This window comes from Octopus sinensis, linkage group LG6, assembly GCF_006345805.1.
Source record: "Octopus sinensis linkage group LG6, ASM634580v1, whole genome shotgun sequence".
NCBI lineage: Eukaryota > Metazoa > Mollusca > Cephalopoda > Octopoda > Octopodidae > Octopus > Octopus sinensis.
The window spans coordinates 109514692-109530148 of record NC_043002.1 but is presented as its reverse complement, the minus strand read 5'-3'; the positions used below and the strand labels follow the sequence as shown (position 1 = coordinate 109530148).

The window sequence follows — 15457 nt, the reverse complement described above, 5'->3', positions numbered from 1 at the left end:
GGCGGTATTTTACGCTAAACTAGAAAAAAACAAATATTTATTACGTGAAATATAAAACAAATGTTATTGGCACCGAAATATCTCAGCGCCAAAATATCCGATGCCAAATTGTTTTGTGCCGAATTGACAGACCCAAATTGTCTACACCAAAATACACCAGACTCCCTCTTGCGCTTGGCACACACGTATTTACTGTGATTCTTTATAAATTCTATTTAGCATTTTGAGCTGTATTGTAATAAAATTTTAAACTATTAAATTTAATAAATTTTCGTTTGTATTGCTTACTCAATTCATTTCATTCGTGTTATTTCTATTTGGGTTGAAATGTTATTTTGAAAAGAAAGGGATACCCACCGTAGGAACACTTTCTCTGAGTTCTTAAAAAGACAGATTAAAGAAGAAAGAATACGTCATTGATAAGGTCACAAGTGGCGACAAAAGATCTTTGATACACTTAGCTGATTGACTGACTGACCGAACGATTAATTAAACAATCGATTACTCAAATGCTTAATTGACTAATAAAAATAAAGAAGTGAAATAGAACCAGTGCGTGTGTTTATTCTTGGCACGATAACCCACCCTTGGGATAAAGCAAAACTTTTCAAACACACGAGTTCACATCAAGAATTTTGCAAGAACGAAAGAAACAATCTTGTTTCATAAAAAGACAAAATTCATTCTTTCTGATTTCAAAAATTTCTGATTCCATAAAAAGGCCTGCGTGGTCATAGATGGAACGTTTTTGTTCCATTCCTACTAATGTTTGATAACTTGATAAAGAAACTCTGATTTCTTGCGGATCCGTCCGCTGAAATGTATGCTTTTAGCGCATGCGCCAAAAGCAAAAACATGAATCGAACAGTTTTGCTTTGGCTTTTGTAAAAGTTTTATTTCAACCTGTAAAATAAAGAATGCAAAGCAAACATAAACAACTTCCTATTTAGTACACTCGCCCGACACAGCTGCATATCAATACTGTGTCTCACGAACAGTAAAGGCGACCGCAAGTCTAAGCATTGCATTGTTCCAGCCACAGTCTATATTCTATATCGTATGTATGTTTTACTTGGCTGGGATGTGCCTCGAAATATTTTAAAATGTATTCATATATTTCTTTATTTATCATAGAATTCTTGCGAGGAAATCGGGTTCAATTTTGTTTCGTTTTACGTTAAATCGAACACATAACAGGGATTAAAAACAAATTTTCCTCTTCTGAACTATGTTACATCGGTAGACTTGATACACACAAACACACACACTGTGTGTGTGTGTGTGTGTGTGTGTGTACGTATATATATGTGTGTGTGCATGTATGTAAGCATAGGCATAGATAGATAGATAGATAGATAGATAGATAGATAGATAGATAGATAGATAGATAGATAGACAGACAGACAGACAGACAGATAGATAGATAGATAGATAGATAGATAGATAGATAGACAGACAGACAGACAGACAGATAGATAGATAGATAGACAGACAGATAGATAGATAGATAGATAGATAGATAGATAGATAGATAGATAGATAGATAGATAGATAGATAGATAGACTCCCTACCGTTTTTAATCATTTCTATTCTAACAATTTGTTTCCTTTGTTTATTTCAGTAAAACTCAACTTCTTTGAATCAAACGGCAGAGAAGGGAGAAATCAAGAAGAAAGCCGGTGACACATTAATCGGAGCTAGTCTCTCGAGAGGATTGTATTTTTATATATACAAATATATCTATATATATATTTTTAATTCAAAAATTAATAAAGTAATATGGATTCCAGTGAATTTCGAAAGAGAGGCAAAGAAATGGTTGACTATATCGCAGACTATATGGAAACCCTCAGCGTACGCAAAGTAACGGCACAAGTCGAACCCGGTTATTTACGTCGGCTGCTTCCAAACAAAGCTCCTTACAGAGGAGAAACATGGGAAGCCATTATGAAGGATGTTGACAATGCAATTCTACCTGGTGTAAGTCTACTGTCCGATATAAGTGTGTGTGTGAGTGCGTATGCGTATATGTATATTTGTGCGTGTGCGCGCCTACACACATAGATATGAGTGTGTGTGTGTGTGGTGTGTGTGTGTGTGTGGTGTGTGTGTGAGTGTGTATGCGTATATGTATATTGTGCGTGTGCGCGCCTACACACTAGATATGAGTGTGTATGTGTGTGTGTGTGTGTGTGTGTGTGTGTGTGTGTACGTATATATATGTGGTGTGTGTGTGTGTGTGTGTGTGTGTGTGTGTGGTGTGAGTGTGTATGCGTATATGTATATTGTGCGTGTGCGCGCCTACACACATAGATATGAGTGTGTGTGTGTGTGTGTGTGTGTGTGTGTGTGTGTGAGTGTGTATGCGTATGCGTATATGTATATTTGTGCGTGTGCGCGCCTACACACATAGATATGAGTGTGTGTGTGTGTGTGTGTGTGTGTGTGTGTGAGTGTGTATGCGTATATGTATATTTGTGCGTGTGCGCGCCTACACACATAGATATGAGTGTGTGTGTGTGTGTGTGTGTGTGTGTGTGTGTGTGTGTGTATGCGTATATGTATATTTGTGCGTGTGCGCGCCTACACACATAGATATGAGTGTGTGTTGTGTGTGTGTGTGTGTGTGTGTGTGTGTGTGAGAGTGTGTATGCGTATATGTATATTTGTGCGTGTGCGCGCCTACACACATAGATATGAGTGTGTGTGTGTTTATGTGTGTGTGTGTGGTGTGTGTGTGTGAGTGTGTATGCGTATGCGTATATGTATATTTGTGCGTGTGCGCGCCTACACACATAGATATGAGTGTGTGTGTGTGTGTGTGTGTGTGTGTGTGTGTGTGTGTGTGCGCTTTGTTAATGTTTTTTTACTTAACGTTTGCATCTCTTATATCGTTATATTGATCTTTAGTAAGGCGGCGAGCTGGCGAAATGCTTAGCGGTATTTCGTCTGCCGTTACGTTCTGAGTTCAAATTCCGCCGAGGTCGACTTTGCCTTTCATCCTTTCGGGGGTTGATAAAATTAAGTACCAGTTACGCACTGGGGTCGATGTAATCGACTTAATACCTATGTCTGTCCTTGTTTGTCCTCTCTGTGTTTAGCCCCTTGTGGGCAATAAAGAAATAGGTATTTCGTCTGCCGCTACGTTCTGAGTTCAAATTCCGCCTTGTGGGTAGTAAAGAAATATATATTGATCTTTAGCATAGTCACGAGGTTACATGTTTTCGGAGGAGAGTACAGTCGCTTACAATGACTCCATTGTTTGACTGGCATTTTATTTTATCGATCTCAAGGTTGACCCTGGGATTGACTTCGTCTTACTGACGTGACTAAGAGTCTGTTATATTTCAATGATGAAGGATGGAAAAATCTCTCGGAAAATACAGTAATCTCTCGCCATATCGCGGTTTATTATTTAAGCTTACGTCGATTCCTCCATGGTTTTGTTTTGCATTTATAATAAAATATATATACTCTTTTACTTGTTTCAGTCATTTGACTGCGGCCATGCTGGAGCACCGCCTTTAGTCGAGCAAATCGACCCCGGGACTTATTCTTTGTAAGCCCAGTACTTATTCTATCGGTCTCTTTTGCCGAACCGCTAAGTAACGGGGACGTAAACACACCAGCATCGGTTGTCAAGCAATGCTAGGGGGACAAACACAGACACACAAACATATACACACACACTTATATATATATACATATATACGACAGGCTTCTTTCAGTTTCCGTCTACCAAATCCACTCACAAGGCATTGGTCGGCCCTGGGCTATAGCAGAAGACACTTGCCCAAGATGCCACGCAGTGGGACTGAACCCGAAACCATGTGGTTGGTTAGCAAGCTACTTACCACACAGCCACTCCTGCACCTATATATACAAATTATAAAAATATCTTTTAAAAAATACAGTACTGTTTCTACTTCGCGGATTTTCACCTATTGTGGAGGTGGAACATAACCAACACTCCCACCCGCTGCGCGCGATAGTCGAGGGATTACTGTAAATAAAACATAGTAAATAAATTGCCCCCGCAACAAAACTCCAGAAACAAACCAGAAGCTTTTACACTGTTGCTAATCTAGTTCCTAGTAAAAGGGATGATCACGACTGGAATACATTTAGTCGTCTGTCAAGTCACAACAAGGACTTCAGACAGATAATACTTTCCTTAAGATGTGCACTGTGCACAATAAGGTTGCTTTTTGTAAGACATGAATCTTGCATGAGATTTCCAGTTGCCTTAACAAGTCTTGAAGTTTCAATAGGATTGAGCCCAATGCTCCGATCACCATTGGTATCACTTTTACATTAACCCTCTCACATTCAATACAGTTTTGCCATTTCCACGTTCAATTCTGAGTACTTGGTGATTTTTTCAACCTCTTTACTCACAACATTCATGTCATTTGGTATGGCTACATCAATGATCTGACAGTATTTGTCTCTCTTATTCAATATGACAATATCCAGCCGACAGTGTTCGATTACACGATCCGTTTAAAAATCATTGTCCCAGAGCATCGTTACTTTTCCATCCTCCTGTATAACTTTACTTGGTACATACTCATACCAGTTCTCTGTTACTTCATATTGATATTTACGACATAAGAGTCAATGAAGATACACACCCTTTATCTTGGCGGCGCTTGTATTCTTTTTGTGCAAGGCTCTCACATCCACTTACCAAGTGGGTCACATTTTCCACACTCTTTCCACAGAGTCTGCATTTCTGGTTGTCAGAAGTTTTATAGATGCTATACTTCACTAACTTGGTAGCGAGAACCTGGCCTTGTGCAGCAATGATCAGGCTTTCGGTGGTACGCTTCAAATCACCTCGCTCAAGCCATGACCACAATGCTGTATTATCCTTAACGTCTTGTGTATTCCTTTCAAATTGTCCATGCATTGTCATTTCAAGGTTTTCTTTTCTCCTCAGCTCTTTGGTTAAACTCTGCCTTGCTCATCATTGCCCTTCACTGTTGACTACCTGTCCCCTTCTCATGACTAATATTGCACACTTTTCTATAACAAATTCCATGCCTATATCTTTGCTGAAGAGTCTTACAGTCTGTATTAAGGAATCTATCTCTTTATCATTCTTACTAAAATGCTTCAGATCATCCATGTTGAGCAAATTGTTAATTTTCCCCTTGCTATTTCTGAACTGATACCCTGCCTTTGCCTTCCTTAATTCTAAACTGAGGGGATCAAACATAAGACAAATATTAAAGGGGTCAATGAGTCCCTCTGGAAAATTCCTCTTTTGATATTAACTTCTACTTTCCATTTCTTCATGCTAAAGCTAATTAATTCTCTTATGTTGTCTTCTATACTGAATATACTCAAAAATTCACTTATCCATGAGTGTGGCATCATGTCATAGGATTTCCTATAATCTATTCATGCTACTGTTAGATTTTTCTTTCTAGCTTTTACTTCATTTAGAACTGCTTTATCTATATATAATAGGTCATGCGTTCCTGTAGCCTTCTTCCTGCAACCTTTTTGTACTTCTGGTAGTAAATTTTGATTGTTAAGGTGCTCGTAAATGCTTTCTGAAAGCATTCCTGTTAACAGCTTCCACACTAATCATAAGCAAGTGATTGGTCTGTAGTGTTAACTGTATTAGCCTTGCTCTTATCCTTCATAATGAGTATTGTCCTCCCTCGAGTCATCCAATCTGATATTATTCCTCCATTAAAGCAATCCGGAAGTTATTCCCTCAGCTTCCCACGTAAACTACTAAATTTCTTTAGCCAGTTCCTTTGAGCTAAATCTGGTCCTGGGTCCTTTCAATTCGGCAATTTTCCTAACACTTTACTCATTAATGCACTAGTTAATCTTATATCTGGCTACTTCTCACTCACTACTTCCTGCACGGTCTTTAACCATACTGCATCGCCATTATGATTGACTGGTTTATTCCAAATATTACTCCAGAACTTTCTAGCTTCCTCTGCATTAGGTTTCTCATCTTCATTGCTTCGTTCTCCACTATTTATTTTATAAAATCTCTTCTGGTCTGTCTCAAATAATCTATTCAGTTGATACTGATCTATTCTTTTCTAATATCTGGGGAGCTTGCCTGCTACTGCTATGATATGTTGCTTCAACTCTTCTATTATTGTCCCAAATCCTTTCTCATTGACTAAGCATCTTTCCTCGGGGCAAGATTTGCATATCGTGTTTCCTAACCTGTTCAGTTTCCAGGCTTCTATTCGACTCGGATCTTCTCTTAAAGTATTCACTTTATTTTGTAATCTCCTTTTCCACATTTGTTCTTTTTTAATCTTTCCCTGTGAGATATCTAATCTTCTGGTGACTACTAACCTCCTGCCTAGATCAATAAGTTAGTGTTTTCTATATTTTTAGTATCTATCCTACTGATAACAGAATCTACCTTCCTAGTCATTTCTTGTAGCTTCCTTCTGTTGGTACCTTTTAATCCTGGCAATCTTTTTCTTACTTCTTTACTCATTACTTCCTGCATCTCATCTAAAGTCTTCTGATCTTCCTCACTTAAATCACTTAAATTGGTGCCAGTAGCCCCTTCATTTATTGGTAGTGCTACTATTATTTTTCCTTTTGGTTCTTCTTTGGTTTGAGCTGTATCTCTTATGTTGTTGCTTGTCTTTCCCACTACCTGGTCCTTCTTTTCCAGTTCTCTCGTGATCTCTTCCACCTCTAATTCTGACGTTCACTTTCTTCTCTTAATAGCATTAGTTTTATATATTAATCTCTGCGCAGTCACTTTAAATATACCCTTCTCTACCCAAAGTGTTAACATCCGTTTTCTATAGCCCCTTCTTTAGGTTCACTTTCTAACTTGCACTGTATCACCATCCTGTTTTCTTCGCTGGTCCACTTTCTCCTCCTTGCTCTATTATCTGCTGATGCTGTATTAGGATGACAGCTGTGTTCAGTCAGCATCTTTACTGATCCACTGCCGAGCGAGAGACCTTCCCTTAAAGGTCCAGCTTAATTTCCGCTGTTACAACCAGTTTCTTCGGAAACTCCTGTCTTTCATAAACTGAGGTAAGGTAACGTTCATCACCATCGTCATCACCATTATTATTTTTCGACATCTGAAAGTTTCAAGCAACTTTCTATTGCATCATTTGTTGCACCTTTGTGCTGGTGGGGTGATGTGTGCTGCATCATGAATGGATGTTTTCACAGCGAAAATGCTCTTCTCAGTACATGAGCCATTCCAGTTGACACGATTTTTTGCACTTCCTGTAGGGATGGTAAGCCTGGTATCATTTTCAAATAGGTTTCAGTATCTTTTTTTTATCATTCCTAGAGATCCTTCAATCACTGGTACTGTAGTCGCCTTGAGATGCCACATTTCTTCAATTTCTATTAGCAAGTCTTTATATTTACTGATCTTGTCAAATTCTTTCGCCGCTATATTGTGATCGCAAGGAATACTCAGTCAATTAATAAACACACCTTTTGTCTGATCTTTTTATAATAATTAATAATCTATTCTTCTTCTTCTCTTCTCTTATTATTATTATTATTATTATTATATTATTATTTTATTATTATTATATATTATTATTATTATTATTTTTATTATTATTATTATTATTATTATTATTATTATTATTATTATTATTATAAAGGCGGTGAGCTGGCAAAATCATTATTATTATTATTATATGATGAAACTCACAGTTTATTTTGCTGGGTATCATGGAAAGTGTCAGCTGTCCACAGCCAGCAGACAAAGGCGACACTTGGTTTAATGGTCATGCTTCAAGAACCCTGCGAAGAATTCTTGCAGTTCCAAGCAATGCTGATTTTTGTAGGTGTTCTACCTTCACACTTGCACCAATCTTTTTTAGCCATGTTGGTAGTTGAGTGCTGATACTTCCAAGTGCACCAATTACTATTGGTATCACGTCTACTCTCTTCATTGGCCACAACCTTCGTATTTCCCATTTTAAATCAGCATAGTTATTATTATCATTATTATTATTATTATTATTGAGTGAGAGAGCAGTGCATGCCATCAAAGTGACACTGGGGTAAAATATACGAAGCCCAATATACCCATCATGATAAGAGTACACCAGGCACATGCAATCATAACAATATGTGCGCGACATGGTGATCTCATATCAAGATAAACAGCACATGACCTTGCAGGTGGGGCCCAGTTAGAATTTTCTTCAGGTTGAGTAACCCATCCCGCTCAAAACGGTCCCTGATAAGGGTTTGTTTAGGATGTGAAAGAACCACCCATGTTTCCAGAGGTGACTATTCAAACCCCAAGAATCCCTCTCAACACTGGCTATGATGCTCCCCCACTACTTCTGCTCGTGATCATAGATGCACATATCGTCAGCCACTAAGGGACATGCTCAACTGGTTAAGGTCAAACAACTGACAAGCAAATCTGTGGTATTGAGCAGAATATTTGCTGTAGCCCATCTTTTATACCAAGACAAAACAATGTACATGATAACACTTCCAATCAGTTAAGATCAGAAGCCATGAGAGCCACTGCCTGGTACTGCATCAGGGCATTATTATTATTATTATTATTTATTATTATTATTATTATTATTTATTATGAGTGAGAGAGAGCAGTTTTCAGGCATCATCAAAATGACACTGGGGTAAAATATACGAAGCCCAATATACCCATCAGGACCCCTGTCTGATAAGGGTACACCAGACACATGCATCATAACCATATTGGCGCGAAATGGTGATCTCATATCAAGATGATAAACAGCACATGACCTTGCAGGGGGGCCCAGTTAGAATTTCTTCAGTGAGTAGCCCATCCCGCTCAAAGGTCCCTGAATAAGGGTTGTTTAGGATGTTGAAAGAACCACCCTGTTTCCAGAGGTGAATTATTCAACCCCAAATAATCTCTCAACACATGGCTATGTGCTCCCCCACTACTTCTGCTCGTGATCAGAGATGCACATATCGTAAGCCACTAAGGGACATGCTCAACTAGTTAAAGTCAAACAACTGTATTATTATTATTATTATTATTATTATTATTATTATTATTATTATTATTATTATACATATATTTGTTTGCAAGGATGTTGTTTTGGGATATGGTTACAAATCTCGAATCTCCAGTATCTTTGTTAGGATTCTTGCAGAAGGCAGGATTGCACTTTTTTTATAGTTCGACAATGCGAATGTCAGTTCCCATATCTTTCAGCCTCAATAGCAAAGGTTTAAACAGCTTTCCTGCCCTCCGGGCTTAGTCGAAGAGTTTCTCATTAACTAAAATCAGGACAGTCTTGCCATGCATTTCCATGAAGATCGTCTCAGATTAAGTAAACAGTCCTGGGCAATTCGATCTGAGTTTTGTAAAACCTGGATTATCTGTAATTTTCCCTCTTATTTGTAACCAATGACTCTTCATTCGTTTAGTGATTTTTCCACATACTTTTCCACCCACAACACTAGACTTATTGGTGACTGTTTCACTAACTTGCTTTCTTTACTTTCAGAATCGGTATTCTTACACCATCTTATCTCCTTAAAAAACCTAGACTCCTGTTCTTTAGTTCTGATATTCTTTGACACACATTAACCCTCTCCCACTTTCTCCTCTTTTCTAGTCTACATCTGATTAATGATGTATGCTTCTCTGCACTGTGAGATGCTCCCTCATTTTTCTATCAATATCCTTCTGCTCTGTTCATCATGGCGGCGAGCTGGCAGAATCGTTAGCACGCCGGGCGAAATGCGTAGCCGTATTTCGTCTGCCGTTACGTTCTGAGTTCAAATTCCCGCCGAGTCGACTTTGCCTTTCATCCTTTCGGGGTCGATAAATTAAGTACCAGTTACGCACTGGAGTCGATGTAATCGACTTAATCCGTTTGTCTGTCCTTGTTTGTCCCCTCTGTGTTTAGCCCCTTGTGGGTAGTAAATGAATAGGTATTTCGTCTGTCCTTACGTTCTGAGTTCAAATTCCGCCGAGGTCGACTTTGCCTTTCATCCTTTCGGGGTCGATAAATTAAGTACCAGTTACGCACTGGAGTCGATGTAATCGACTTAATCCGTTTGTCTGTCCTTGTTTGTCCTCTCTGTGTTTAGCCCCTTGTGGGTAGTAAAGGAATAGGTATTTCGTCTGTCCTTACGTTCTGAGTTCAAATTCCGCCGAGGTCGACTTTGCCTTTCATCCTTTCGGGGTCGATAAATTAAGTACCAGTTACGCACTGGAGTCGATGTAATCGACTTAATTGTCTGTCCGTTGTCCTCTCGTTTTAGCCCGTGGGTCATAGGTTTGTCTGTCCCTCTGATTCCGCCGAGGTCAACTTTGCCTTTCATCCCTCGGGGTCGATAATTAAAATACCAGTTACGCACTGGAGCGATGTAATCGACTTAATCCGTTTGTCGTCCTGTTTGTCCCCTCTGTGTTAGCCCCTTGTGGGTAGTAGTAAAGGAATAGGTATTTCGTCTGTCCTTACGTTCTGAGTTCAAATTTCACGAGGTCGACTTTGCCTTTCATCCTTTCGGGGTCGATAAATTAAATACCTGTTACGCACTGGAGTCGATGTAATCGACTTAATCCGTTTGTCTGTCCTTGTTTGTCCCCTCTGTGTTTAGCCCCTTGTGGGTAGTAAAGAATAGGTATTTCGTCTGTCCTTACGTTCTGAGTTCAAATTCCGCCGAGGTCAACTTTGCCTTTCATCCTTTCGGGGTCAATGAATTAAGTACCAGTTACGCACTGGGGTTGACCTAATCGACTGGCCCACTCCCCTAAAATTTCGAGCCTTGTGTCTAGAATAGAAAAGAAAAGAATATTCTTCATCTCATACTTCGTCTATTCAATAATTCCTTCTCCATACTTTATTAGAAATACTGTCTTTAAGTTGACTGATTGTATAATGGTTCTTCCATTCAGTTTGGAATTTAATATCTTCATTCTGTGAAAATATTCTTTACCGACGCTTTGCTTCATTTCTCTATTTCTGATTTTGTCCCTTCCCAATATTTCCAGATAATTTATGTTTCTTCTGCATTTATCGATTTCATATTCTCATCATTAGAGAGATCGATTCTGGTACTTTTTATGGGTTTCCCTCCTCTTCATCTCTATCATAGCACACTATTCAATTCTTATTCAATTCTCAAAGACATTCCAAACTTATTGATAAGTATTCTTATAGTTTGACCAAGCAGTTCAGTTAGTTCTTGTTTTTGTCATTAAGCTTTAAATCCCGAAACCCCTAAATAGAAGATAGTTCGCTTCACCCCCACACCACCCCCACTATTTCCTCCTCGAAATTAATAGCCTTGTTGCCTATGTTAGAAACAACTATTCCTCCGCCTCCAATCCCCAGCCGCAAGGCCATCTGGTCGCTGAGGTGGATGGAATCTACCAAAATTTCAAGCCTTGTGATTATAATAGAAAGGATTATTACAATTATTATATTAAAGCAGGCAGCTGGCAGAATCGCTAGCACGCCGGACGAAATGCTTAGCGGTATTTCGCCTGTCGATAAGTTCTGAGTTCAAATTTCGCCGAGGTTGACTTTGCCCTTCATCCTTTCGGGGTCGATAAATTAAGTACCAGTTGCGTACTGGGGTTGATGTTATTGACTTATCTCCTCCCCACAAAAATGGTTGCCCTTGTTTCAAAATTTGAAGCCATTATTCTTCTTCTTCTTATTATTATTATTATTATTATTATTATTATTATTATTATTATTATTGAGTGAGAGCAGCGAATGCCATCAAAGTGACACGGCTATAAATTTACGAAGCCCAAAAGACACATGATAGTTTTAAATCGAGTTTTACGGATTAGGTCTACCAGTCTTGATGGGTCTACTATTCAATCGATCCCTGAATGAACGAAAGGCTAAGTTGACATCCATGGGGCCTGATTCCAAAAAACGTACACTAATCTAATAAGCTACCATAATGCATTTCGTTCCATACTGTTTTAGGATTTGCACACTGGTTATTACCGTTGTTGCTGCTATTGTTCTTGTTCTTGTGTTTTGTTGTTGTTGTTGTTGTATTCTAAAACTTCTATTTGATTTCCACTTACCATTTAGATCACGCATTGGCAACATCCGAACTTCCACGCTTACTTTCCCTCAGGTAATTCCTACCCGTCTATTATCGGAGACATGTTATCAGATGCCATTGGTTGTGTTGGATTTTCTTGGGTAAGTAACAACTTTCTCTTCACTTCCTCTCAAATATCTTCCGCCAGTCATTGTCAGTCACTGTGTCGTACATTTTCAATGCCTCCGCCGTGGTTATTCCTTTAACTTCGCATTTCTCATTCACCTTATTCTTATTCTCTTATTCTTATTTGAACCAAATATTCTCTGCCATTGGTGCTGGCGTTGGTGGTGCGGTAGTGTTGGTAGTAGTAGTAGTGTTGGTAGTAGTAGTAGTAGTAGTAGTAGTAGTAGTAGTGGTGGTGGTGGTGGTGGTGGTGGTGGTGGTAGTAGTAGTAGTAGTAGTAGTAGTAGTAGTAGTATAGTAGTAGTAGTAGTAGTAGTAGTAGTAGTAGTAGTAGTAGTAGTAAGTAGTAAGAGCAGCCTAACCGTACGACAACACTGATTTTGTTGCAAAAACGTCCCAGTGGCGTCCAAGCCTACATTGTGAAATATGCCCTTCCCTCTTTCTAAAAGATATGTTGTTAATCGAGGAAAACGTGACTGCTATTTCTCAATTTTCTGCTTGATGAGGGTTGCGCTAGTGAAACACTCGCTAATCCATACTCTATCACGTTAGAAATATCTCATGGCTGTGATGGTCACACTCATGGGTACCTTTAGTCAATTAGACCTCAAAACTACTGTTACTACTGATCTGTCAAAAGTCGATTTTTTTAGATGTTTCCCTAGTTCTAAGCTCCGTTCTTATAAACCGTATCATAAACGAGAAACTTTACTACATTCACAAAGAGTCCTCTCACCCCTGTGGTGTTTAAAAACCTAATAGCTAACATTGGTAATAGGATATCTAATCTTTCTTCTTCTAAAGAAATATTTGATAAGGCAGCCTCCTACTATAACAATGACCTAGCTAACAGCGGCTTCAAATACAAGACATATTACAATCCTTCAAGTAAAAATTCGATTCGTAAAAATAGACCTAGAAAAATATGGTTTGCTCCCTTCCCCCTTAATGTTAATACTAACGTAGGTAAGAAATTCCTTTCTTTTAGACAAGCATTTCCCCGTAAACCACAAATACAAGATTTTTAACAAATGCTCGCTTTTGACTTCCTTTGTATGCACACACATACGCGTTTATAATATATGTATGTATGTGTGTATATATATATATATATATACATATATATATAGGTGTTGATGTGTATAAATATCTGTAGACATGTATAATATATGCATGTATATACATCTTCACATATATATATTCTTCTACTACTAAGCACTGGCCTGTCCTCTAACCAACCTAAACTATATTCCCAAATTATTCATTCCACCATTTTACTACCCCTACACCTTTCTCTGCCCCTCACTTAGGCTCTATCACTACATGCCTGACACTCCTTTACCCTCCTTTACACTCCTTTACATATATATATACCATTCTGGCTAAATAATGGAACTGCAGATACAATATCCCTGCATATCTCACGTCTATTTTCACTCCTCTAATTCACTCTCTATTTCATATCTTATCAAGAATAACAATTGCTTGACCATATTTTCACACTCAAGAATAACAATTGCTTGACCATATTTTCACACCGTCTCCGATGAAGGGATATATAAAATATCCCGGAAACAGCTGTAAGACCTTCTATTTATAAATGTTCTGAAATCTTTCACAGCCTTGGATTTTTATCTCATTCTGTTAAATTATACATACTCACATACATACATACATACATACATACATACATATATATATATATAGATATATATAATATATATATATATATATATATATATATATATATATATATAATATATGAATAAATAAATGGAGTTTAACGCAGGTGTATCAAATATTTTTACTTTCTTTCGACATATTCCATGGAACTATTTATTTTTTTTTATCCGTGTTAATTGTTAACAGGTAAAAATACACTCTCTATTTATATAATATATATATATATATATATATTGAGATTGCACCTAGAAAGTTACCGACCGAGCACAAGTCCGGGCAAGGTTGTTTGGGGAAGGCCAGCAGTCGCCCATGCATACCGGCCTCCCCTCTCCACACCAGTGATGTTCACCAAGGGAAAGGCAAAGGGGCCGACACAGCTTGGCTACAGTGATGTCACAACTCATTTCTACAGCTGAGTTAACTGGAGCAACGTGAAATGAAGTGTCTTGCTCAAGAACACAACACACAGCCCGGTCCGGGAATCGAACTCACAACCTCATGTTCATAAGCTCGATGCTCTAACCACTGAGCCATGAGAATTTACAAAAAAAAAGCAAAAGACGAAGACGGGTGTGTAAACAACAAACAGGTGTATTAGTTTAACGCTCGAGAAATGAGAAAGTATTTTACGTTTCGAGCCTACGCTCTTCACACAGAAGGAACACAAATAAACAGGGAGAGAAAATAAAGAAAAGGTTTAGCGGCTAGCGATCTATCATGGCATATATATATATATATATATATATATATATATCAGACCTTTCATACGCACATACATACTCTCTCATACACACACGCCCCCTTATGTTGGGGCGAATCATTTGACCCTGTTATCTCCCCTACTATCCCTCTTGCGTCTAATGTCTGATCTCTGACTTCTGGCTGAAATCAGACCGCCATGTTGAATCGTTAGCTCCTGCACGCATTTCATTTTTTTCTCTCCTTGTTTCTCTCCGTGTTTCTTTTCTGTGTATCTTTCTGTTGAAGAACGTAGGCTCGAAACGTAAAAGACTTATTCTATTCTGAGCGCCATACTAATACAATTGTTTGTTTTACCTCCACCTCCTTCGTCTTTTGTTTATTTTGCGTAAAGCTTCCCGTTATATATATATATATATATAATATATATATATATATAATATATATATATATATTATATATATATATACATACATACATACATACATACATACATACATACATACATACATACGTGTGTGTGCATACAAGGGAAGTCAAAATTATCTGCGTTTACGCCAAAACTTTCTGGGTTGGCCACACTGCCTTCAGCATCCACGTGCTAAAAGGTGGTACACTTGTGGTTATGCAACCGAGGCTTGACCTTTACCGCTCCAGTTTTCTTTCTTGCCTTGGATCGCTAGCAGTGTGCACCAAGAAAGAACATATAGCCGTCCCCTCCGTCGAAACCATTGAAAAGTAGGGTTTCGATGCATTCAGTCCAGATCTCACCCCTTCTCACTTTCATTTCTTTGAACCGATCAAATATTCTCTACGAGGTCGTCGGTGCAGGAAACGGTGCATCAATGGCTACCCGACCAGCCGATAAACCTTCTTCTCCGA

The 15457-nt window shown here is 38.4% G+C and overlaps 1 protein-coding gene across 1 annotated transcript in view; it reads left to right on the top strand.

Moving 5' to 3' along the window:
* Positions 1–15457, top strand: part of LOC115213324 (aromatic-L-amino-acid decarboxylase-like) — a 92557-nt gene that overhangs the window by 17770 nt on the left and 59330 nt on the right. Inside the window, exons 2-3 of the mRNA XM_029782260.2 lie at positions 1623–1981; positions 12055–12168. Coding sequence (XP_029638120.1) covers positions 1781–1981; positions 12055–12168 — 315 coding nt within the window. The 5' untranslated portion in view covers positions 1623–1780. The remainder of the gene's footprint in view (positions 1–1622; positions 1982–12054; positions 12169–15457) is intronic.